The sequence below is a fragment of the Dromaius novaehollandiae genome, chromosome 2 (assembly GCF_036370855.1).
Source record: "Dromaius novaehollandiae isolate bDroNov1 chromosome 2, bDroNov1.hap1, whole genome shotgun sequence".
Lineage (NCBI taxonomy): Eukaryota > Metazoa > Chordata > Aves > Casuariiformes > Dromaiidae > Dromaius > Dromaius novaehollandiae.
In genome coordinates this window covers 130,302,643-130,329,807 of record NC_088099.1, presented here as the reverse complement: position 1 = coordinate 130,329,807, position 27,165 = coordinate 130,302,643, and the positions used below count along the sequence as shown (strand labels likewise).

The 27,165-nt window shown below is 35.9% G+C and overlaps 1 protein-coding gene across 1 annotated transcript in view; it reads left to right on the top strand.

Moving 5' to 3' along the window:
- PREX2 (phosphatidylinositol-3,4,5-trisphosphate dependent Rac exchange factor 2) overlaps positions 1-27,165 on the top strand; it is a 183,957-nt gene that overhangs the window by 75,626 nt on the left and 81,166 nt on the right. The window contains exons 11-24 of the mRNA XM_026115194.2: positions 2,305-2,449; positions 2,835-2,935; positions 7,098-7,201; positions 8,575-8,624; positions 9,140-9,215; positions 9,948-10,020; positions 11,258-11,400; positions 11,531-11,623; positions 13,018-13,166; positions 15,768-15,853; positions 18,175-18,311; positions 22,087-22,204; positions 23,115-23,299; positions 24,632-24,793. Of these exons, the coding sequence (XP_025970979.2) occupies positions 2,305-2,449; positions 2,835-2,935; positions 7,098-7,201; positions 8,575-8,624; positions 9,140-9,215; positions 9,948-10,020; positions 11,258-11,400; positions 11,531-11,623; positions 13,018-13,166; positions 15,768-15,853; positions 18,175-18,311; positions 22,087-22,204; positions 23,115-23,299; positions 24,632-24,793 (1,622 nt within the window). The remainder of the gene's footprint in view (positions 1-2,304; positions 2,450-2,834; positions 2,936-7,097; positions 7,202-8,574; positions 8,625-9,139; positions 9,216-9,947; positions 10,021-11,257; positions 11,401-11,530; positions 11,624-13,017; positions 13,167-15,767; positions 15,854-18,174; positions 18,312-22,086; positions 22,205-23,114; positions 23,300-24,631; positions 24,794-27,165) is intronic.

Here is a 27,165-nt window from a genome sequence, read left to right as displayed (position 1 = left end):
GTAGAGGTGAGTTTGACCTAAACCTTACAAAGTTCGTGGTTTCAAGGTAGCCTTTTCAACGCTTCATGTCCTAGGATTTTAGCATCCTATAATTCGGGGAATTTTTCAACTCTCGGTAGGAGCAGTTGGCTTTCCACTGAGGAGACTACCAAGAGAGAAATAGGAAGAGAATAGAGCATAAGAGGATTTGGCTTTCACTCAAACTGAGTTCTAACACAGAATCCTTAAAAATATTTCTTGAATATCTCTGTTACTCTAGCAATATATAAATTTATCTTTCTCCTCCAGCACAGTGATTTTTCAAAACATCTGTGTAAACACCTCTTATGAAGCAGGACCCATCAACTTAATTGCAGGCAGGTTGCCAAATGATTCAGGAACCTAACTGCTAACTTCTTAGAATTCAAATACTGTATCTAAATGTAACTATAAGCACTTTCCCATTCACTGTGAGCATAAAGATGCTTTGACGGTATGTTTACTTAGCAAGATGTGTGGTTCATGTGTATGTATGCAATTACACTGAAGTCTAAGTGACTGCACATGTGAGAGCAGTATCTTTTCTCCTTTCTAAGTCTGAGACTAACTAAATCCAGTGTGCATGCCTGTCACATCTCTTGGACAGGGAGCGAGGCTCAGGTAAGGTGTTCCCTCCGCACAGTGCTGTGTGGCAGGGCCTGCCTACGGAGTTGTTCATAGCAATGCTGTAGACTCCGCATCTCACAGAGGGGCAGGTTGCACTAATCTCCAGACTGGATAAATACAGCATGTGGCAGTGGAGTGAGGCACAGAAATACAGCTTGAGCGTGCTGTGTGACTGGGACTTGATGGACTGAGCATGTTGGGAAACTTGGAGATTCAATGCACTTAGGGAAACCCAACTTCCATTGTTATCTGGAATGCATACAGCAATAGCTGAGCAAAAGGGAGAGGATGCCCCAAGTGAATCACTTTACCATAGATTTCAGTAGTGGTATTTGAAATACCAACTACAACCACTATATAGATCATATTTTCTTGTGAGGGGAACTGAAGCTGAATTGGAAACTTTTTGCTGGAAAGTATTTCTGTCTGTTTCAGGGCTTTCATGTAGCCACCTGAGGCATTCAGCAAGTTTTAAGTTTATCTAAAAGGAGATGGTCTTCAAGTCTGATGATGCAGTGCATTTATACGTGATTCAAAGAGTCAATAAAAACATGTCATTACAAATAAAAACATGTTTCCTAGGAGCTCCAAAAGCAGTATATTGATTTTCTTTTCCCAGGAACAAATGTTGTTTTATCTGTTCATGTGGCATCAGCACCATCAGGTTCATGCTTCATGAGAAACACTTCTGCATCTGTGTCAGATACCATTGCTTATCATTTTTGGGGGGGCACGACACTTACATTTTTTCTGCTATTTTTGCAGAATTAAAAAAAATGATGGATTATTACTCATATTAAAGGTGTGCAGTTAAAGTTTTAAAAATGTGCAAGTCTGAACAAAGAGAGAAACTGTGAACGTATAAGGCATGCATAAGACAATCCAGAAATGCATGTTTTTGTCCAGAATTAATAACTGTTTTTATAGAGAAAGCATGTGGTCTGCAAAGGTCTTGGGTACTCCTTGGGAGTACAAGCTTCTGTGAGTGGCCAATATGACATGTAATTCAAGGAAAACTGTTTTGATCATCAAGACTGTTCTTTGTTACTGAGAAGAAGCAATGATTTTCTCAAAAAGAGTAACAGGAAAAAATAAAATAGTAACAAATATCAAACTAAAAACCTTGATAGCTTTTTGTTGTTGAGAAAATTCTGAAGCAAATAGAAATCAAGATGTGTATATGCATTTGTAGAAAATCTTATGTGAAACCTAAAAAGTGCACAACAGATAATTAGTTACTGTTCACTGGAATGTGGAAAATATTTCATGACTGTGGATATTTTTATTGTCACATGGTAAAAGTAAAAGCAAAGCCTTTTTCTTTTAAACTTGAGAAGGGATGACTCCTCCCTTGTAAGTGTTCACATAATGAAGTCAGTGAAAATCACAGAATTAGTATTTTTACTGTGATGTCAATGGTGATGTCGGTATAGATGTACATTTTCAGGAACAATTTAACTTCACTATAAGGAATTTTTTATGATGTTTCTATGAAGATCAGTTGTTTAGTTGAATCTTGATACTGAGCATAATAATGGAAAATAATGCCTTTTAGGTTTGCTTTTTTATGTATAAAAATATTAGGTTTTGTTAGTTTTGTGGAATATTTTGAAATATAAGGGTAATATCACTTCATAAAATCTGAATGTATCTTGGCAGGTTTAAAACTAGGCATGGAACAAGACACTTGGGTGATGATCTCTGAACAAGGAGAAAGACTGTACAAAATGATGTGCAAACAAGGGAATCTCATCAAAGACAGGAAGAGGAAACTAACCACTTTCCCCAAATGCTTTCTTGGAAGGTAGAATATGCATTTGATAGTGTAAATTTTAACCAGCTGAAAACACACTTAAAATCTTCTTTGGCTTTTTAAAGAAACCATCGTTTATTTTCAGTGTCTGTTAGGGCTATTTTGTCTCCCATTCCAGAGTTTTGCCAAAATGTAAATTAGGGAACATGTAAATGTTTCCCATTATGGACAGAGTATTGGCCCTGCATGTAATAAATAAAACTGGAAAGTGAACTTATGGTAGAAATAATTCTATTACACAAAATAGTTTTGTAGACTACTTACAAACTTAGGTACTTATGTATCAAATATAAAGAGGTACTGGAAGGAAAAGGTAGTAGATGTGGTGGTATGACATTTAAAGTTTGTGGGTTTTTTGTATCTGTTTTTAATTCAGTGAATTCGTGTCCTGGTTATTGGAAATTGGAGAGATACACAAATCTGAAGAAGGTGTTCATCTTGGCCAAGCTTTATTAGAAAATGGCATCATCCATCATGGTAAATATAATTAGTTTTAACTTCAAGAAGGGTAGACTGCTTTTAAGGACATAAGCCTTCCTTTAGGCAAGGCTTTTTAGGGGTCCATGATCAACTAAGAATTGTAGAAGGGAGTGAGCAACAAATGTTGCAGTTCCCTGTTCATAAATATGCCTGATTATCTTTTAGAAATAACAAGTGAAGCTGATAGAATCTAGCCTACATCTCAACAGTTTAATATTTTGAATTGTAAGCCCCTATTTTCAGTAGATTAGAATGTTATTAAAATTCAAATTTTCATGCTGAAATTTTCCCTCTGAACTATCTGGCCTGACCTCATTCTGGAGAGAAGTATCACTGAAATGATAGTCATATAAGCCAATAAGAAGTATTGATTTCTTGAGGTAATTTGCACTGGCAACATTTTTCATATCAAACTCTCTTACAAGATCAGCTGCCTGTCTCTGTCCCTTTTACAAGGTATGGTTCAGCAGGACTGAACAAGTGAACTGGAGAAACTTCTGTTTTTGAAGATGTGTGGATTGCAATAGGTACAGTTACTTAAAAACAATTAGTGAAACAACTGTGAAGTTAGTTACTGTTCCAGCATGGATCCAGGGTGTAAATTTAGGTGGAATCATTGGTAATTTACATTGCAATGTTTATATATTTAGTCCAGTAATAAATTCAATAATTGCTTTGTAAAACTGATACAAAAATCTTCTAATGCTTCAGAAGCTGCTCAGATTCCTGCACTGATTTGGGCTTAGTTTTGGAATGCAAAAAAGTTTTGAGGCTATTTTACAAAACTTGAAGAAATGTAATCAGTTTGAGAGGCAGATGGTTGTTCTTTGCCACCGTGTTTTCAGTGTCCTTGGCTGGAAAGAAAGTGGGAAGAACAGAGTGCTGCTTAGCTTTATGCATTTTAAACATACACAGAGTAGGAGTAAACATATTAAGGGTATTCATTCAGTAGTCATGTAGTCTTTAATATTTTAATGACAGCCTGTGTGATTTTCCTCCACCATCATTCAAATGTCAGATGCTATTAGGTTTGCTACACACACAGAATTGTTGTCAGTGGAATGATTCTGTTGCCAAAGATTCTTCTTCTGATCTCATAAATTATATCTCCAATACACTAACAGACTTTCTCAATACAGAGTTAAATGAATATTGTGTAATTTCATGAGATAAAAGGCTAATTATATTGGAGCATAGAAATATGAGCCAGACATGCTACTTTGAATAGTAGATCCAGCTGTGGTTTGGTGAAAATAGAATTCTTAAAATAAAGTTGAATGAACCATCTGTTTTCATGGAGAGAGCAAGAGAGAAAGAAAGTTTGGCTGATATTCACATTGCAAATGTTGTAGAGGGCTTTGTTAGACTTTGCATATTCACTGTGCCTGCCATTATGTTCACTGTGTTGGGCTTCATTCTAGTAAGGCCCAGACCCGTATTGTGATGGGCATTGTTTTACTTGCTGTTGTGTGAACTCTTGCAAGTGGAAAAGTTATGTTTTTTACCTTGTTTCTTTCTCCAGTTTTGCACAAAGGAGAAATCTGTTTGTATGGTGCTCGTCTAAATCTACCTGCTGGCATTGTCTCTGATATCTGAAAAGACTTGCATCAGTCAATGGGCTAAACTGCATTGTCAAGTCACTTGCTCTTCCTAATTAGAGTTAGAAGCGTAAGAAGCTTGTAGTTACTAAAATAATCTGTATATCAGATAGTTTTATAAATGCATATTAGGTTGTAGTTTTATGAACGTAGAAGCTGGTACAGCTGCTGAAGTAAACTGTCCTGGTCCCTTTTATGCTAGCACAGGTGTTTGTGTGGCTGTGCAGTTTCATGGATCGGAGTACTGATGGGAGTTAAAATTACCCTGGCAAAAAAGTAAAAGTAAAGACTAGCTTAAACCTAGTTCCCTTTTCTTGTTGTGTGCCATATAAATACCTATTCCAGCACAAGGGAGTACTGGCACATGGGTGGAAGTGAGACAGAAAATTACGTAGGGTTGCTTATTTTAGTGGTGATAAGGGGTTATACCAGATTTAAGTGTTTGTGAAACTATGGCCTTAGGAACATACAGCTGATTCTACTTAAAATAAAACTAGGACATACAGTAGCTAAATGTTTTCTTAAACCTTCTTCAGTAGCTGATGATCATCCATCCATCTTCTTGAGCAAAACAAGCCAAATCATGTCTGTATGATAGAAAGCAAAAAAGCAAACAAAAAACTAAAGGTGATTTTACAGCTTCACTCACAGCATTGCCTGAAGATATTTTGGTATTTTGCACAGCATATTTGAGTAGGAAGCCTCCTTGTCTGGTTTTCTTGCTTTACAGAGCTCAAGATGTGCCACTTCTGCGAACCTACTCCTTTAGTAAGACCGTATGTGAGTAGGGGGCTGCAAAGACAGAGCAGTGCTTGTGTTCTTCAGGGTTGCATTCTGTTTTTTACAGGCATGCAAGGATGGAAAGGTGCTTTGTAGTTATGATTCCCTCCCTGTACGCCTCTATAGCAGTCAGGAACAATTTGGCCTTAAGCAATAGAATTATGATGGTGATTTTTCAATTTCTGGTAGTTGCTGGTTTTAAAAGATCTTAAAGTTTGTTGATCTAGTGGAATATATTTTATTGTCCAAAGTATTTTTAATTACAAAACTAAAACTAATTTTATTACTCAGTTAAATGGTCACAATCCATTAAAATGCATTTGGATACTTTTAGTAGGCAATATATGTGGAAATTTTGTAGGATGTGCCTGATGTGTTGGAAGGAAATGATGTGTAAGAGCTTCATGGTTATTGTGGATGATCACCTCGGCATGTACTGCCAGTTCAAGACAGTGGCAAAAAGTCAGAATAACATCTTTGACTTTACTGTTAGTAGATATATCAAATGCAAATAGGGAAGTTATTTTGTTTTTGCACATGACACTGGTGAAACCACTCCGTATATAGTGTCAGTTTTTATGTCCACGCACTAGGAGCTGTGTGGAGATGCTGAAGAGCTTGAAGGAGTGTGAAAAATGATGCAGTGGTTGCAGAAGGCACCTTACTGTGCAAAGCTTATGGTGTTCAGCTTAATTTGTTGAAGAGAATAATGGGTGATGGTTTAATCACTTGGTATAGGAAGGCATACTGGAAGAATTATGTGACACTATGGCCCTTGTTACTCTGTTCAACAAAGACATAATGATAGCCTATTATGGGAAGTAGATGCCACATAAATGTAGTTTTGAATTAAAGTTGGTGTTTTCAAGCAAAAGAAAACTTAACACAGGACAGGTATCTTAGGATGGTGCTAATGCTTAGTGCTGTCCTCAGTCTTCAGATGAAATCAGCTGGCTTTCAGAAGGACTTGCTTTAGTCCCATTTCTAGGAGAAGTTTTCCGTCATATGATGTGTCTGTTTTGACCAAACAGTTGTGTGACATTCTGTTCTTGGAATCTGTAAGCCTCTCTAAACTGAAAAGTCACATTAAGATACTTTTTTCATGGATCTTCGGGGAACTGGATTATCTACATTGGCTTCAACATCTTCATGATGATTTCAGGTCCCTTGTACTTAAGACCTTCAGCTGGCAATGTATGGAGGAAGAAGTTCCCTCTCCCTTTCCTCCTCCAGTGCATAATTGATCAGATGTGTTGTGGAGCATTTGCATTTTTATTGAATCATCTGAGATGGGCCTCAGTAAGAGTTGGAACAGAGAATAATGTGAAACAATAGTCTGGATAGTTGCAAAAACCACTACCTTTTTTAGCTCATTTGTTGACATGCTTTGCAAAAGCGCTCAGGATTAGACCAGATTTGGGATGGGAGTAAGTGAACCAATGTCAGATTTATTTGATACATTTTCTTATGCCTTTGTGAAGGCGAGGATCATTGGATGTGTCTTGCCTAATTTTCCAGGTTGTTCCTTGCCTGGTTATCTGTCCTATTCTGTGCCTATGACTTAAAACTGCTTTCTTGTGGGCTACTTAAATATTGCAAGAAATAAAGTCACCTGTGACATAAAGGAACTTAGGCCAAATGATCTACCAGTGTTTCCTGCCCTCACTGTCTGAAATCTATTACTGTGTATTGGGTTGTTGTTACAAGGAGTTGCTTGGGCCTCCTTTCTTTTTGATTTCTTCAGAAAGGCACCTAACAATACATGATTATTTTTTCTTTAGTCACAGATAAGCACCAATTCAAACCTGAACACATGCTGTACAGATTCCGATATGATGATGGAACGTATTATCCAAGAAATGAAATGCAGGATGTGATTTCTAAGGTACAGAGCAGTTGCTATTATTAGTAAGAATGTATAAAAAATCTGCTTGAAAAATAATGTAAAACACTATGCTAGGATAAATATCATCCCCCAACATTTGCCTAGCTCTGTACTTATGTGAATCAAAGTTAATTATCGATATCTAAGGGCAGATTTTGACTTTTTGCTACGTATTTTATATACAAAATTAAGAAGTGTATTTTAATTATTTAAGGGTTTCATATACAGGATGTATTGTCCGTGTTTCTTGATGATTATGAAGCCAACAGTTCATTTATTCTTGAATCCATTTGAGTAGATACAAAGCTATACACACAAGGTTTTTTTCCCGTTTCTTGTAAATTAAAGTAGCTTTTTATTAGTGCCTTAATAAAGCAGTAAGTCAGGAATCAAATAGATATTTTAACGTAGCTATTTAGGTAGTATAGTCCATCTCTACACTATAAGCATAACAAAATGATTGAACAGAATTGCCTTTAAACTCATTGATAGTCAAACTTTTCATGATTTTGAGACAGGAAAATATGGCAGCACTTGGATATTACACTATAATGTCACTGATTTATCTCTTGGCATGTGTTAATGTATATCTATATATAATGTTAAGGTATATCTAAGAGAACATTCAATACTGCATGAGTAGGCAGAGCAATGTGTGATGGAATCTGTTTTGACACAATTTTCTATTGTTATCCATGTTTTGTTATGCATGTTATAATTCTTTTTAGACAGTCTGTTAGGGAATACTGATTTTCAAAATACCATTTTTGATAGTGGTATCTTGAACTCCTCCAAATACTTTTTTAATTTTTGCTTGTTTTTAATTAGAAAGCTCCACATCTTTAAATCATTTTGCATCTGTTCTTTGTTTTTTTTTTTTTTTTTTTTTTTATGGTTTACTGGCTGGTTGTAATTTCAATTTGTAAATAAGGTGCCTATGGATATAATTGAATGTCTCTGGATTTTTTTTTTTAACTTCAGTTATTCATTTTGTTTGTAGAATAGCAAGCGGTGATTGGGAAAACCTTAATGCATAGAAACATTGCTTAATCTTTCAGATTTTGTGTACATTTCTTTTAGATTACTATGCCCTCAAAATAATCTTTTAATGCTACCTTAAAGCTAATCTTTTTTTTTTGCATGTGTCTTGGTTAAGCTTGGTTAGAAATATTTTGTCTCATCATTTATTCATGATAATGTTGTTATCTCAAAATTTTAAGTTTTGGCACATGAAAAGATACAGACTTTCTAATAGATTTTTTTAATAGCTAAATGAAATGCATTTAGAACAGTTAGGCTTCCTTACTGTGCCCATTCCTTTCATGTTCTCTTTGGTGTAAATGTGTGATTAACTTCATCTTTCTCTTTAACAGGGTGTACGGCTGTACTGTCGCCTTCACAGTCTGTTTACCCCAGTAATTAGGTGAGTCCAATTGGGAAATCCTCAGTGACTCATTCAAAAGAGATGAGTATTCTGTAGATACTGTGCTTGAACATAGGAACCTAACCCATGCTTTCAAGATTAGTCTCTTGGGAAGAATCAAAGAGGATTGAAGGGCTGTCAAGGGAAAAAGCATAACTGCTTCATAAAATGAATGCAAACTCAGTTCAATATGACCTTTGCAAACTTAGAACCTTCTATGTCCTCTTGGATATGCTTGGATGCCTACTGTATGTATTAACATACTCACTTCTATACTAGCACTCTATTATTTTGTTTGGAGAGTCTCAGCTGTAACAAGACAACTACCTTTTTGCTCCACTTTATGCTCCAGTGGCATTATTGCCCAAGTAAGATTGGGCATCCTCCTCTTTGCTATCTATACCGTAAGGTTTGATTTACAAAAGGCTTAATTCTTGCTTGTACCAACTTGTATATAAAATGCAAGTTTTTCTTTTGTACTCTTGAGGGGTTTTTTTTGGTTTTGTTTTGAACAGGGATAAGGATTATCATCTGAGAACCTACAAGTCTGTAGTCATGGCTAACAAACTCATAGACTGGTTGATTGCACAGGCAAGTGTACACCTTTGGATTTATGTACTTTTTTGAATATTATGTTTAAATTCTAGTATGGAAGATAGTGTTGTATTTAGTGGAGTAACATGCAAATACTTTGTCTAAGAGTTCTAATTATTATAGCAGTGTTTGTGTGTAAATGTAATCTGCTTAAATGAGGAAATAACAGAAATCAGCCATCAGCAGCCATGCCGTTCATCCCTTTTATGCTTATCTTCCTTATTTGCTATTGAGCTTTAAATGTTTTAATGAAACTTAGCTTTGTGATTGAGCACGTAACACTGTTCATGGTTTTGTTGAAGTGGATAGAGTCTGAGAACTCAGAATTACTGACTACTTGGATAAAAGTAGTATCAATTTGCTGTCATCAGTTCTGTTTTATTTTAGGTAAACTAGGAATGAGGATGGGTATAGTCTGATCACCAAGTCAAGATATACCAATTTTAACTTCAATACCTTTTTAGATTCTATTATGTTCAGTTTTTATAGAGAATGCAATGTTACTAAAATCTTTCCATATTCTATTAGTAACTATAAAAGGTATACTAATATATATAGTATGTATATATACACACTGTATTATATATACACTATAAATGTATATATAAAGGTGGCAATGGCAAGTATAATCTACAAGCATTGCCTGCCCTGTGAGGTTACACCAGTGTGTATCAAATACATTTCACTCATCTGTTAAAATATAAAAAAGAGCATGCTGTGGTTTAACAGGGGGATTGCCGGACCAGGGAGGAAGCTATGATCTTTGGCGTAGCTCTTTGTGACAATGGATTTATGCACCATGGTAAGTAAGCACATTCTGTACAAGCTAATGCTTGCCTTTGTTTTATGCCATCTGCTTAGTAGGAAGGAAATGCGGGGGCTGTTAAAGATATTACAGGAGGGATAGGAAGTAAGTAGTTTTATAGCATTTCTGAAGAGACCTATGCTTTAAATTTCAAGAAAAAAAACCTAATTTATATTTGAAAATTATTTTAAGTCAATTTTATAATATGTACTGAGGTTTCATTCTGTGAATGATTTAGGGGGGGATTTCTATTAGCCACTTTGTGAAAGAAAATTCTTAAGCAGGTATATCTGTTCACACAGTGACAGCGAAGACAAAAATTGAGGAAGTGTGTAGGAACAAATGATAATGGCAGAAAAGTAGGAGGAGATGTTAGAAGTGATTTCTTAAGAGGTAAAAAAGAGAGGCTTTTTTGAAGAATGAATGAAAGGACCATGACTTAAAAATGTGAAGCTGTGATGGTAGGAGAAAGTGGACTGTAGAAAAAAGTGAGAAAATCATGAGGACAGCAGAGAACAAAGAAAAAAGGCAGAGAGCAGAGATATGTGCAGAATTGAAAATGAGGAGAACAAGGCTGGATTTAATGCCATCAGAGGCAAGATTTCAATGAAAGGATTTAAGTGGCAGGTCATTTACTGAAATAAAAGGAGGAAGAAATGATTTCCCCGTCAGTTTGTTTAGAGAAGGAGGGAGAATAACTTCCCCTCAGACACTATTTGTTCTTTTTCCTTTTGATTTTTAAACATATAAAATGCATCCATCTGCTGTTCTAGTTGCTTCCACATTGCCGGTAAACCCATTTCTAATAAGGAAGCTGTCATGCTTCACCACCTGGAGAGTGCCAGAACTTGGTGGTGAGCACTGGTCTCCAACAGCTGTCTAGCGGAACTTTCCAAAATCATGTTTGTAAATCCCTTTCAGGAGACAACCTTTGTGCCTGAAATTTTCACTACAGCCTTTTCAGGCTAATGTGTCCTCCTCTCTGGTGAAACCACATGTTGTACTTGAAAATGAGCTTAGTGATAGCTATCCATAATGGATCTAAACAAAAACTGTTATTTACATTAGAAATTAAAATTTGCCTAGATTCACACACAAAATAGTTTGCTAGCATTTAATAAATGTGCACATGTCCAGTATTTTATGGTTCATGAAAGATATGATATTCAAGAATTCCAAAAAAAAAAAAAAAAAAAAAAAAGAAAGAAATGATGTCTGTGTTTCTTTCATACAGTGTTAGAAAAAAGTGAATTTAAAGATGAACCACTGCTGTTCCGTTTTTTTGCGGATGAAGAAATGGAAGGGTCAAATATGAAGCACAGGCTCATGAAACATGATTTAAAAGTAGTGGAAAATGTAATAGCCAAGTCGTTATTGGTGAGTTAATAAACTGAATGATCATATGTTCTGATGATTAATAAATTGGATATAGTGAGAAAAATGGAGTTATAGTTTAATTCTTTTTATCCACTTTCTGAACAATATTTGAAACAAGTTTATTTTTCAGATTACATCTAATGAAGGTACTTATGGTTTTGGTTTAGAAGATAAAAATAAAGTGCCAATTATTAAAGTGGTGGAGAAAGGATCAAATGCTGAGGTATCAAATATTATATTTTCTGTGTTTTACTGAATTGTTCACAGCTTTACATTTTGTGCATCATTTAGGAAAAATTATAATTGTACATGATAGCTCAATAATATGACAACTTTCCAAGAAAACTGTAGTTATGAATTTCCAAAATTATTTTGTTTAAAACAAAACTGTGACCATTATTAATACTCATTTTATTTTCAGGTAATTTGTTGTATTGAGAGTAGTAATATAAGTTAAATTTTATTCATTTTTATGCATTTCATAATATTCCAGTGACATCATTATTAATGAGTAGCATACACACTTATTGGTAAAATATGAAATGAATATAAAACAAGTATGCTACTCTTTAAATGTGTACTTGATTTATTTCATAGTAAAGGGTGTGCTAAGGTTTAACGATTTTTATTTGCAGTTGTGTAAACTCTAGAATTTCAGGATATGAATGAAGAAAATACAGACTTTCTGTTTGTTAGTATTGCTTTACATGTTCTATGAAGTAAATTCATACTGCTTCCAAAGAAGTATATGAGTCTCTATACATGTAAAGATAAAAAAAGGATGAGAGTCTCTTGTAAAAGAGAAAAATATTAGACCTGGATTTAAAGTCCTTGTACATCTCCTGATGGGATAGGAATTATGATAAAAATAGACACAGCAAAGCAATAATGTAACACAGCTACAGAGCTATATCCGAGATGAGTTGGCTCCCTGAGCTTTGTGTAATTCCGTATTGTCTTTTTCTACAGTGAGATTCTGTCATGATCCCAAATGCACTAAGCTCATGCACGTGCTTAGCGTGTGCCTTGAGCAGTGCAGTGTACTCCGGGCATCGTAGCTGGATATGGTTTCTTTCTTGTTAAACCAGAGTTTAAAGATTGTCTGTGATCTGAAATGCTGTCCTTTTGGCTCACAGGCATGGCCACAAAACTTTTAAGGATCTTCTTCAGTTTTGGAACTTAATAAATATTCATTTAGTAAAATATTCATCAAGTCCATCTGTTTGAAATAAGCCTTTAGTTCCTTTGGAGAATGAAAAGTGGGCAAATTAGGTAACATCATTGAAAACAGAAAAAACCCAGCTCAGTGAAGGCTGTTGTGTTACCTATTAGAAGTATTAACTAATACTGCAGTAGTCATAAAACCTTGATTAAGATTAGGACTCATTTAGGTCTCTTCATAATTAGAGTTTACAGTACGCTGTATGTCAAAATAACTAGTCCTAGAACTATTTTGTGTGGTTAGTCTTCTCTGCACAGTATGGGAAGAAGGCATAAAGAATGTAAAGAAAATGTACGTGTTGTTATTCCTATTGAGGCTGCATGCAAGCAGAAGAAAATATAATGTTGGTGGTTATAAAAGGCAAACATATAAACAACTGTTATTTATTTTTCCAGATGGCAGGCTTGGAAGTTGGGAAGAAAATCTTTGCTATTAATGGTGACCTGGTTTTTCTGCGACCCTTTAGTGAAGTGGATTGCTTCCTGAAAGCATGTTTAAACAGCAGAAAGCCCCTACGGGTTCTTGTGAGCACTAAACCACGGGAGTAAGTTGTCATGCCATTGGGGGAATTTTAAAAACTACAACTGAAGTGAATTTTAAAATACAAGTGAAATTTTAAATAACCTTACAGCACTACTGTAAGGTTATTTTAAATGCTGGGGATGAACTGGCTATTGCTGAGATGTTATTTAGTTTTTTTAAATGTCTCTTACAAAGCTATCTGATTAAGTAAAATAACAACATGAAAAAATAAAATGATGGATATAGTATCAAAGCACCAACCCTTGTATCTAATCTTACTTTGTTAAAGCCAAACAAACTGATCTGCTTGGGTTTTATTTTATTGCATTTGTCAGTCAGGAAAAGCAAAACAGCAGTGCTTTAGATCTTCAGTTCTGCCACTTTAAGCACATGCAGAAACTGCAAGTATACGTGAATATATGGGCAGTTTTGATCACTTATCTGATACTCTGTTTATAAAACAAGTTCCCCTGTCTGGAGATTAGTTCCTGGTTTGGCAGAAGTTAGACTTTGTGATCTAATGGGCCTTTTCCGTAACTGTGCTGGTCATGTAAACAAGAGTAACAAGTAAACAACTCCAGATCTTTATGTAAGAGAGGCGTTTCTGTACAAAGGTTTGACCCTTGCTACCTCAGTGAAATTCTTGTTATGGAAAAGAAATATGAAGTGAGGCCTAATGTTTGAATTCAGTAGATGCGTAGATGGGCACAAGTCTATTAAAGTGAATGCAGTTGTTATTGGTTTACCTATGCACCAAAGAAAGAGGAGGATAAACAACGGCAGTCAGGAGAAATTTTGGTCCAATTTCAGAGAGTAAGGAGGGATCCATCCCCTGTTACCAGGTAGCACACGCAGACTGCCTTTAGGATGGCTTTGGTTAAGCGGTAGAATACAGATGTATTTCTCCTTTCAATAAGCCATTGCATTTTAGGAAAGATACATCTTAAGAAATAACCCCCCACCCCCAAATAAGGAAAAGAGTAAAGAAGGAAATAGGGCTTAAAGTTGATCATCTGGATTGATACTACAACAGCAAAAAAAAAGGCACACACACATGCACGCACGCGCAAACGGAAGGTGTTGGAGCAAGCGCACAAGGCATAACTTGGCTTTTCTTTTATGTAGATTTTAGTTTCATTTCTGACACAACTCACCACTGAAAATGTGGGTGAATCTCAAGGTTGACAGAGAAGATCTAGTAAATGTTGCCAGAGAAATTTGAGAATTTATTTCTCCATAGTGTCTGCTTTTCTACTAGAAGCTGCTACTAGCACAACTGTGTGGGCAGAAGAGACCATTTTCTCGTTGTGAATTCTTAGCTTAAACTGCCAATGATGGTCTTTCATGCTTAACTCATCAGCATGTTCATAAAGAATTTTCAGAATGAAACTATATAGATTGTATTAACTTTAGTTAATATACAATACATGTATTTAAATATACCATATCTGTGAAAACATATCAAATGGAAATTTATTAATTTTAAGAGCATTTAAATTTTTTAAGATTTATAGGCTCCAATGGAATTTGGGTCCCATCTTGTCTCATAATTGCCTCCAAATGCTAAACAATTACGTATATCAGGAAAAACTGGAAGTACAAGAAATAATGCAGTGATATTATTTAAAACTGTAAATCAAAGCTACTACAGAATTCTTCAGATGTATTTTAAAATCACTTTTCAGCATCAATTTGAATTTGTCTGCTTTTGCAGTGGCAAAGGGAGCCCAGTGCAGAGATTCCATAAGTAAGACCAGCAGAGCTGGCGCTGGCAGCAAAGGCTGCATAGTTAAATCAGTGCAGTGCATGCATGACCTAACTAGCTCTGATAAGGACCAATGCAACTGCGCCACTTTGTCTCTGGAGCCTGAGCTGGTATCATGTCGATATGCTTAGCGTACTTTGGGCTAGCTCAGGGCTTTGGTGTGAAGAGTGGATGTGAATTCTGATTCTCGTAACTGTGTTTTTGTGAATGTTATGTTTGTTACTAGGTTTATTGCTATCGCACCTAAACAAAGCAAGAGTGTATTACAACATGTCTACATGCTATGTAAACAGTATTAGGTAATTCTTTCTTTGCAAAACTCAGGGCTTTGTATAGCTGCTCAGAAAAACTGCAACAAAGTATATTTTCAGTAAAGCTGCCAAGTAGAAATTTAGATGTTAACAAAATTCTAATACAAATCTAGTCTCCATAACCTTCAGCAGCTCATGTAACAAGGCTTTCCATGATCTCTGGTCCCAAGGCTCTGTGCTCTTGGCTGATTGACTGCCTGCCTTCTCTGAGCTTTCAGTATTGTTATTCTGTGGCATCCTAACCACAGTTGCAGTCCCTTTGGGAGAAATTTTAAAGCTGTGATGCTTTGGCCTTAATCAGCATATTGAAATTCTACGTGAACTCGTATTGCCTTTCTCTGATTGTTTTCAACGTTGTACCTTGCTCATATTTCTGAATAAATGGTGCAAAATATCTGCAATGTGAATGGTGCTGAATCTGCGATTGTGAATTGGCTGAAAGCGTAAGAGTTTTATACCCCTGTAACCTACTCATTACAGTCGATTTTTATGATAAACGACAAAATGCCACCTTTTGCTGCATTCTCACATTCTTTGCTTTTTTCAGGACAGTGAAGATTCCTGACTCTGCAGTTGGACTTGGATTCCAAATCCGTGGCTTTGGCCCATCAGTTGTCCATGCTGTTGGGAGAGGTAAGGCATAAGAGCTGGCAAAACTAATGGTAAACGTGTGTGTAATATCTTAATGGCCTGGCTTAGGTAAATCAAACTTAGAACCAGCATTTCAGGTTAGATGGTCCTTTCCAGTTTCACAAACAACATGAGATAAAACCAAATAAGATTATTTCATGTTATGATATTTTTTAATCTTTGGATAGCTTTTTCTGAAATTTTTTGGATGTTTATTTCTGTATGTATTTATATGAATGTAGGTGAGTTAAGGTCATGCAGTGACCTTTACAGGTTGAGAAACAGCTGATAGATGCAAAATTAACCTCTCCAGTGAATGGGTGTTGGAATCCGATTCCTGACGGTTAATATGTTAAGTCACCAGGTGGTTCTGCAATCTTCTGAAAACGTTTTACAGGAAACATACTTTTGGCAAATCTTGTCAAGGATGCTGGTGACTTACTCTATCTTAGTAAATGCAGATGTTTGCTCTAAATACTGTGTTTGGTCCGTTTTGTGTTACTACTGTCAAACACTTGCCATCTCTAGCTCAGTATATTCTGGACTGTATCAGCAATAAAAGAATTTGAAGCATCCTTTGCTGCTGTTGTACGTTGTTGATGGTAGCGTCACCTAAAGCTGTATTCTCAGCTACTGTGGGGCAGTTCTTCCACCACCCCCTTTGTAATTGAGGAACTTAAACTGAGTTGATCTGCAGAGCAGCCAGATTTGGACAGAGCTAGATGATTTTTTTCTAGGCTGTGGTGCCAGAAATTAGATTTTCAAGAAGAGAAAGTCTAATAAGCTACAGACTATTGAGCCAATGGGATAATTATTTCCACACCTGGGTCTCAATTTAGCTACCTTTCCTTATTCATTAGGCACATATTTTATTCCCATTAATCTCAATAGCATATAAGTGCTTGCTTGTGTTTGCTAAATCTGAAAGGTTTTAAGTGTATGCTTAAAATATGTATACTCATACGTGTATGCTTAAAATCCATATACTTTGCTGAATTGGGACCTTGGTTTTTTGAATTCTAAATAATATTTCTGCTGTCTTGAGAGATATTTAACAAGGCCTATTTTAATCATTATTTTTAAGCCAACTTTTTATGGGGGGAGAGAGGGGGAGATTTGTAATAACTGGTAATGGTGCCATTTCCAAAGACTTTCTTGGGTATTAAATTCAAAATGCAGCTATCATCTGTTGTTGCTCCAGGTTTTATCTTTTTCAAGCAAAAGCAAAACCTGATAATAACTAGAATGAGGGAGCCCAGATTTATTCTTGCAGTTATTTCCTTGTCAAATTTGCTAACCTGACAAATCATAACATGGCTTTTCTATTTGTCAGCTCTGCAAATTCAGTTTAGCCTTTTCTTTTGTAGTAGCAAGCTTGTGCACCTAGCCTTGCAGGAAGCAAGACTAAATATTTTCTAACAGTGGCTGGAGTTAGATTTAGATGTCACTGGCACCTTTGTGGCAATACCAATCCAAGTGTTCAGTAAGATGGAAGTAAGGTCATACCCCAACAGGCTGTCTTTCCAGAGGATGCTTGAGTCATGCTGGAAAGACCTGGAAACAGCTGCTTATAGTACTCTTTCTGTGGACAGAGGATTTTCCCAAAGTGGTTATTCGGTTGTGAAAATAAATCACTAAACCATGTATTTTATGTTGTTCAAAGAGTATTTTTATTTCTTTGTTCAAAATGATTAAAGTTAATAAAATCTCCAACTCAGTTATCGGTGATTGTTTAATTTAAATTAGGCAGTTTGTGTTATAAATGAATTGGTAAGGAGATTAAAATAAGGACAGACTACATGGAAATATCCTTGGATTTGGATTTTTCACTTATTTTTTTTTTTTTAAGAATTTCTCGTATCCTCTGATACTTCTTTGAATTATAGACCAATCACCAGAAAGCTTCTGTTTTATATGCCTGAAGCAGTCAAAGAGCCCGTAGACTTAGGGTATATAATAGAATTCAGAAAAAAAAAGTAATCTAGGTTATGATTACTTGGTTTCAAGTTAGAACTTTTTAATCTTTTTTAATCCTTTTCTTTTAGACAAATTTTCCACATTTTCATATTGGCCATCAACTTTTGCTTTATGAAATAGTCTTTAGAATAATTATCCAATCTCTTTGCATGGAATTATCTGCTATAGAACTTGGTACCTTTGCAGAGTCCAGCTGACTTCAGAAGCTCTGTCGAGGAGCCACAGGCAGTGGAACAACAGGAGAATCAGTGAGAGCAGATGCTGATACAAAATGAGGCTCTTGGATTGTAAGCTTTAAGGGAGATGTTTAGAAAAAGAAATCTGTCAATATTTACTTTTTTTTATAGGAACAGTGGCAGCTGCAGCAGGTCTCCACCCTGGCCAATGCATAATCAAAGTCAATGGAATTAATGTCAGCAAAGAGACTCACGCAAGTGTTATTGCTCACGTCACAGCGTGCAGGAAATACAGGCGTCCAATGCAGGTATGTTTCACTTGGTTTACTTGCAGTTTTTCTGACTTAATATTTTTTTCAAGTGTTCTCTACAACTAAAGTAAACAGGGTGGTGTATATCTCTATCTGAGTATCTGTTGCGTTTGAGGGTCATAAGGGGAAAGGAATGGTGAGTGAAAACGGAGGGAAGCCAGTTGAACTACAAAGGCTGAGAATTGCTCAATATATTGCTGATGTTCAAGACTGTTCAACATCAAAAAATCTAAGCTTATAGCTAAATATTTTTCTCATATTGTATTTTTAAAAGATTATTTCAAGTGTTTCTACAGTTTTGTGCAGAAAGCTATCTTGATGAGATATCTTCTCATCTTGATGGAGGGGATTTACACAGCTCATTGCCTCTGATCATTATGAGAATGTAATGTGAAAACCTGATCATCTTCCAGAATTTTGTAGTGCTTCAGCACATTGAGAGCAGAGTGCGTATACTGCATCTATAAAAGTCTCTTTGTGTTCCTGTTACATTCCAATCTTAGGAAATAAACAGTTCAAGGACTCAGAATTTCCCTTTTTTAAAATAAGTATGCAAGTTTTGTTTTGATTTTTTCACTTTCAGTTTGTGAGAAAATCCCATGGCTTCCAAGACACAGAAACTGTAAGAAAGAAAACCAAAACCAGCAGGATTCCATAATGTAATTTTTCCAAGTTCCTGCGATTTTTTCTTAAACTGTGAACCAGTACCATTAATTAACTTCACAAAGTCTTCCAGTGCATATTAATTGAGAAGAAAAATCCAATTAAAATCAAGTATGAAATCCTTCTCCCGTACCTACTGCATTGATATGAGATAAGCACTGTAAATAAGAGTTAGTTTGAAGTGTATCTTGCAAATACAGGATTCATGAAAATGTCTGTCTGTATTTTTTTTTTTTTTTAACTATAACGCAGAACGGATACTATTACCTAACAGATCAAGAGAGAGCTCACCTATTCTTTAAAGGAAGGTGTGCCGTGGTAAAGAGAGGGTGCTTTGTCTAGAGATATGAAAACTGGCTAGAACACCAGATGTGTTTTAACTGTTGTGCAAGTGTGGAGTTGCTACAGAGCCTAGTGACATCCAAAAAGTAGTGATTGACTAGCATCCATGCTTTGACATGTGAAATTGCTCTGTAGGATTTTTCTTCCATTTGTGTAGTGTGTTGGAATACTTACACTATTTTTCCTATGCTGAGTATTTCTTTCCATATAAAAAAGGAGCTGATTACGTTCAGCTAATTACAAATAACTAAAATCCCCCAAATTGCAAAGAATTTCCAAGAAAACTTTAATTTAAAATATAATGCTATCAAATGCTATGGGAGAATTCCTGTCTAGACTGAAATAAATGGCAGTATTCCCACTCATGTCAAGATATCTAGAATTTCATTTCCTATTCAGAAATTTTGGATTTTAATTATTTGGAAGATGACTGTGGATTTCTCTTATTTTGTAAGCATGATACATTAGTCCATCATTTAATCAGTAGGAGTATTGCAGTCTCTCCTGTGGTCTGCCATTGCATAGTTGGAAGGGAATCCTATTCTGTTTTCTGTATGGTCCGCTTTAGAGTGTGAGGAATCTCCCTGCTCGCCTGGAGTATGAAGCTTCATTTCAGATTCATATTGTTAGAGTGTGAATATACTGTATTGTTACTGTGTAACTTTTCTTGGGAAGTGTTTATATTCTTTGTCTTGTCTGGAGGAAGAAAATTTAAAGCAGGTTTTGCTCCATGAAATTACACACAGTTTCTTTGCGGTGGTACTAATCATGCTGTAACAGATTTATGCTTAGTTTATGTGCTTTGTATAATACTTTTGGAGAACATTGCTCCAGATTATATTGCATTGTATCTTGTATTAACTTTTGAAACAGTGACTTCCAGTTTAACTTGAAGCCAGTCCTTGTTTTAGGCCATGTTAAATATGAATCAAGAAGCAAAGGAAACTCTTCTATGTGTGTTGATCCAAGTAAGGAGTCCTTTGACACAATCCAGATCTGTTAGATAGTAATGTTTAATGCTGCCCACATATATAACAAACCTCCATAAGATTCCATAAATAAACAGCAGCTTTCAGATGTATCTACAAAGAGAGGTGGGATTTAAAATCATTTCTGTTGATTGGCTTGTGCACAGGTATGGTCTGACAATCAACAGAAAGCTCTGGAAGTTAAGCTCCCTTTTAAAAATATTTCAATGCCTTTGAGTGAAAAATAAGGCATAGTTGAATTCAGGAAACCTAGAGAGAAATTGCACCCCAAATCAACCAAAAATTTACAGTTATCTGTGATTCATGGGTTAAAGATAATGGCTGAATGTTGTACATTAGCAAAGCATGACGTGATGTACTTGGCATTTTGCGTAACATTCAGCTTAAACTTTTGTCATCCTTGCTTAACTTTGAATTCTGTTCCACAAACTTATTTTTAAAGACTGTGGTTTCGGGATAGTCATAATAGCATTATTTCTTCTGCTGTAGTTATTGGAGAGGGATTGATTAGCTGACTATCAGACCTTTTGTGACATGTTAGAGGAAGCATATTCTGTAGATGACATATTTGATAGGCCCTATACAATGCTAGTGTGTATATATATGTATGTATGTATAATATATGTAATATATAAGCATCTGATTGTCCTCCTCCATAACAATAAAGACCAAATTTTGTGAAAAAGCAGATCTCTATCTTAGTTTCATCTGGAACCAGGTCCTTCTGTGAAACAGCTCTACAACCCTTGCTGTACTGCTCGTGTTTGAGCAATGATGGCTAACGAGTGGCTGGTGAACTAGACGTAGGCAGGCAGAACACTTCATGCAGCCCTGTTCCCTAAGGGCTGCTCAGACATGAGCATATGCCTCCAGGGGGCTGGGAGAATGACTTGATGTGGACCACGTAATGATGAGAGTATATCTGCTCCTGTGGTGAAAGCAAACGAGTGTATCAGGTTACCTTAAGGAGATTAGATGCCCATCTGGTTATTTGACGGGGATGCTAGGGATGCTTCTTGGATGGTGTTTATGTGACAGGCGTATGTGTAAATAAGGGCGGGGGGAGAGAGAGTATGTTATAAGGTTGCCACATGGTGTCATGGTAGGCCGTGTGACCAAGTCACCATTCCTGTGCTCATGACTGACTTGGTCGCATAAGATGCTGGGCTTTGCGGCCTGAGCAAAGCATTCTGTCCTTTTTTGTTTTTCACTAAGCTGGGGGGAAAATAAAGCAGATCTAATAAAACAGCTGTTATAAAGGCAAATACAAGTAGTGAGGCTTGCAGTATATATTCTTGTTGCTAGTCACAAGCGGGTGATAGGTTAGTAGACCTACCTTTGGTTGGTTATTCCATAATCTATGCTAGCCCTGCGGATGCGCAGCAAATTTAGTGAAGCAAAAACTGTTTCTCTTATTTTTTCATAATTTTCTGTCTTTTTTTTTTCAATATGTAATTTGGTTTAGAAATGCCTTAAGTTATTTTTGGCTGGGACATAAAACTGATGAAAGCCATGCTGTCAGGGATTTCGTACTGTTTCATGATAGTATACACCAACATAAAAAAGTAAATTCATTAAATGCTTCAGATGGTTTTAGATAAAGCCAAACTTTTCTGTTATTTTCAAAATATTATTTTTAACTTGGAGCTGAGAAAGCAGTAAAGCTGATAATGCGTAGGGAATTAAAATAGACATTTCATGTTTAAAAGCAGCAAAAAATCGCTCTAGATTGCACTTGTAAAGTTTTTCCTAACTCTTTCTTTTTTTCTGTTCTTTAGCAAGATTCTATACAGTGGGTTTACAACAGTATTGAAAGTGCACAGGAAGATCTTCAGAAAACAAATACTAAGCCCTCTGGAGATGATGGAGGAGATGCCTTTGACTGCAAAGTGGAAGGTAGGTGATGCTTTATTTTATTTTGTCATTGGCCAGAACGTTGGTGTAGTAGCAAGCAAAATACAAGCAGTGCTTTTGTTTTCAGGGAGGAAACTACAAGCAGACTGTAAGATTTGTTTTACATAAGGATTTGCAATTCTTTTATGTATTCTGAAGAGGTAAATTTAACATGCTGTCCTCTGAAAATTGTTGTATTCCCAATTTCAAGAAAAAGCTTCTGTGATACTTTAGGAAAAATCTGGTTATTTTTCATTTGTAGAGTGCACAATCCTAGGAATTATCTGATTTATTTCCACTGGTAGTAATCACTAAATGCTAAATTAGATGAGCTGGTGACTGTACTGAATGAAAAATAGCAAATTGGCTATCCTTCAGATTATTTTCAAATAATTCACGTTTAGAAAAAGCTGGATTCATATGCATCTACAAAGATGATAATTAAAGAGATGGTTAACATGTAGCTTGTATTTTTATTCTCTGCGTAAATGCTGACATTGTTGTTACATTTCTGAAGGTAGATAGTTTCATGGTCATTTTCTTCTGGTTTCTTTACGACTTCTCAGCTTTCCATTTCTTCTGTTGCTTTTTTACTTCTCTACATTATAAGTAAAATTGAATTATTTTCCTTCAACAGTAACTGCTTATAAAGGGAGACTTTTGTAACTTGTCTGTTCATGCTTCTTAAACTTCATGAGATTGTCTGTTCATGCTCATGCTCATCAGTCTTATATTTTAGCAGCCGTAAACCTACTGGCTTTCTGATTTTAAATCATTCGGCTGGTAGCTGGTGTGTGTTTTCAAGTAGAATGATGAGCACGTACCTATTTCTAGAAATGTTGTCTACGTCCTTTTTCTTTTGTTTCATGGCCAACCCTCCTCTCGACTGATTGTGTTATTTTCTTTATTTTAGAGGTAATTGACAAGTTTAACACTATGGCAATAATTGATGGGAAGAAAGATCATGTGAGTCTGACTGTTGACAATGTTCATCTGGAGTACGGAGTGGTTTATGAGTATGACAGCACAGCTGGAATAAAATGCCATGTGTTAGAGAAAATGATTGAACCAAAGGGGTTTTTCAGCTTGACTGCAAAGGTATGAAGCAGTTTTTGTGTGTATTAATTTTTATTATGCTTAATAACAGTGAAGTAACATCTCATTCTTCGGATTATAGGTATTTCACTTAATATCTTGTAATTGGTGGTCACCTTTGTCCCTCTGACATTTGAAGAATGATTGTGTACTCAGGAAGCAAAATAAGTTATGATGTGGTTATAAATTGAGCTTCTAAACTGAACAAATAGGAAAGAACTGAAAAGTCTTCCCTTCTTCCCCCCCCCCCTCCTTTTTTTAATTATCAAATAAAACTTCAAAGAAAGTCAAAGACTCATTGTAATGTCAGATCTTTCTGAAGGTAGGCTGTAGTTTCCAAATGTTCCTTAATCTCATCAGAGTTGCTTGTGCCACTTCTTCAATTTGTTTCAGGGAGAGTAACAGAAGTAGCAGGACATCTGTCTTTTTTGTGTCTTAAAGTAAAAGCAAGCCTTGTATGTGCAGGAACAGACATTTGCAAAATCACAGATGCAGAAAAAGACATCTGTAACTTTTATAACTTTTTATAACTATCCATGATGAACTGTGTGTTTTTTTCTGCCCTGATTAGAATGGGGAACAGACAGCAACTAAGTAAAACTGGTGGGCCTAACCTGGAAAGTACAGACCAGTTGCATGGTGTGTGGCAGGCAATCAGCATCAGGGTCCAGACTAGATCAAGGCTTGAGGGTCAGGTCAAAGCCAAAAGCATAAGTTTGGGTTTTAAGCACTCAGAAATCTTTAATGCAGTGCTTTCTTAGTGTAAGTAAAGAAGTGTCTCGTACTGTCTTTGCACTCTCTAAGCTGACGTGCAGAATAGATTATGCTCTGATTCTGAACTATTTGGAGCATACTACAGATGATGACATTAAATCCTAAGATATTTCTGGTATATATATACACTGGGCACACAAAAAGATCAGTTTTCTTGTATGCTTTTTTCAATGGGGCATTGCATATACTGCCAGATCAGTTTTGCTACAAGTACTGCAATTGATTCATCAGCTTTTCATAATATTCAGGTAAGTACAGCAGATGTATTTCAGGTGAGCCATTCAGTTACATCAGTAGGCAGTTATTAGTAAATCCATTATCAGATAGGGTCACAACAAGCCAAGTAAAAATACTTGTTATTGGTGTAACTTTTCCCAGGGATAAATTTAAATTAATCTTTGCTTCCCAGGTTTCATTCATTTTTGTTATGCAGCATTGTCTGTAATTTTAAAAGGCCACTGATTATCAGCCTTTCCAGCTTTAATTATAAGAGATGATAAGTATGGAGTTATCTTAGTAATCTTATTTCACAATTTACTGCTTTTGTTTTTATTATTGTAGATTCTCGAAGCACTGGCAAAAAGTGATGAGCATTTTGTGCAGAATTGCAACAGCCTGAATTCCTTAAATGAAGTAATCCCCACTGAGCTTCAGAGTAAATTCAGTGTCATTTGCAGTGAGAAAATTGAGCATATCTACCGAAGAATCTCTAGTTATAAAAAGGTATGACCACCACATCTGTAGTGTGCTGATATTTGTCTTTTAGGGGAAAAACAGGCAAAAGTAGTACAGTGTGAAATACTCTTCAAAATGTCTACTGCAGTGATTGAAATGTGGCTGAAAGTTTAGCTATTATGAAGCATGAATGGCTAAACTCTATAACTGCATAAATTATGTTTTTAAACTGTTATCCCTTTTTAGGCACCGGCTAGATCATAACATTTCTAGTTTGTGGTGGTTAGTTGTGGATACAGTCAACTGCATATTTCCCACAAAAGGCCTCGCATTATGGTAAATGCTTTAAACCAGTACTCAGTGAATTTGCAGATGTTACCCCAAAATGAAACAATAGGAGTGGAATTAATTTTTTCTTCTAACGAATCTTAATTTTAAATATCGAATTGTTACCTTTTATTCATCTTTTATTCATGCCCTTCAAATTGGTATGATTTTTTTCTAGCATGATTATTAAAAGTAATAGCTCTGTACATTGTTAGATTAACTTGGCTTAATAAAACATTATAGTACAGAAATAAGTGGAAGGTGCTGACTTTCATGCATCCAAATCTAGATTAATGTTATATGAGTGAATAAATACCTGGAGTATGACCTTTAGCTAAGTCGGTGTATCTGTCTATGATTGTCTAGCTAAGCAGGGCATAAATTAATTGGTTGTTTGTCAATTTGTTAATGCAAACTTAGTCTCTCACCCTAGCCGCTGCTTCCTCTCTCTACAACCTAGTTATTAGGAATTTGGAGCTAGTTTGAACTAGGCCTGAAACTGCCACTTAGAACTGGCTCTGCCCTGTGTCATCTCAGTTCATGATTTGAGTTGCGACATCTACAAATTGATCTGTTCTGAGAACCACTATGCAAAAATTGAAAAAGAAAAAGAAAAAGAAAAAAAAGAAGAAAAGAGGTTTACTGTAGAAGCTTCACACAGTTCTAAAAGGTGGGGGCAAAGGAACACATAATGTTTCCTTGTTTTCCAAGGGAAAAGGAGAGAAGCCCATAGGGATACTTCAGTAAAGGATCAAGGCCAAAGAGCTGCTTTCCAAAGACTTTTCAGAGTGCTCTTGTGCTCCCTAACAAGAACTGGAATAAACAAAGGGATTTGGTGGCAGAAGGAGACATCAAAAGGATTCTGATATGGCAGATAAACATTGCTAAACATGCAGGCTCTCAGATGTTTGCCTAAGTTATAAACCTCTGTGGTTTGTCAAAATCAAAATACTTTTTTTCAAAAGCATATTCATTAGTTTTAACATTCAAGAAGTGTATTTAGAGTGACATGTAGGTGTGTTTATACCTTTCCTTACACCAAAAATTTTGGGCATGATGTGTAGGCTCTTTACAAGTGTCCAAGACAATACTTGAAATTTTATTGTGTCACAGAGGATGTGAAATGAACAGCCGTGAGGAAGTTTCCATAGTGTACTGTCCAGCAGCAGATATTACTGATACAAACTGCACTTTTAGAAGCCTCAAGCTCATCTTCTCAAAAATTAATAGTTTTACAGTTAGTATCTTAATGACCAATAATAATGCAATAAATTTCAGGAATAGATATGTCCCTTTCTTGGCAAGGTGAAGGTAACCATAGTAACAGAAGTCTTTCCAAACGCCTGAGCGTAGCTTGGCTGTTGCTTTCGCTGTGAAAGTCGGAATTCTATAAATAGAAAGCCAGTAGCTTTCTGCGGTTCCTATTCTTATTATCAGAACATTTTGCTCATGTTTGAGTCCAGCACCATGAGTCCCAGATGTTTCTCAACACGTAAATTTGGGGCCTGACTTATGACCCGATTAGATCGTAGCCAGGCATTTGGTCTCTGTGGAACAGGGTGTGTGGGAGACACAAATGTGAAATATGTACTGCTTGCAAGAACATTTTCATCGTTAAATGTCCTTAGTGCCCTTTCTAACTATTTGTACATTCTTCAGCCTTGAAACGATTCCATAATTGGATTTCCTGTAATCTTCCAGAGCTTGTTCTAATTTAAATGTTTAAATGCAATTTATCAATCAGTCGTACGGAAGTGTTCATCAGGGTAAAGTTAGACGTCATTAAAATGAACACAAATTTAAATCTCAGCACCAAAGCCTGTTATTAGTTAGAGGCGATATACCTTTATTCAGCTGAAGTGTTAGTTGAAACCTGATTGATTGAATTTATACTGACATTTAGTAAAGAAGAAACTTCTCAACTTTGAAAATATTCTTATGCATGAGCTATGCTCCACAACTGAGGTAGTAACATAGGTCTGTGCAGGATTTTGACTGGAGAGATACTGTGATTAAAATACCATTGACTTGTAGCTGATTATGGCTTTTCTGTGGAATTTTTCCTTAATATCAAATTGCATTGGAAGGGACAC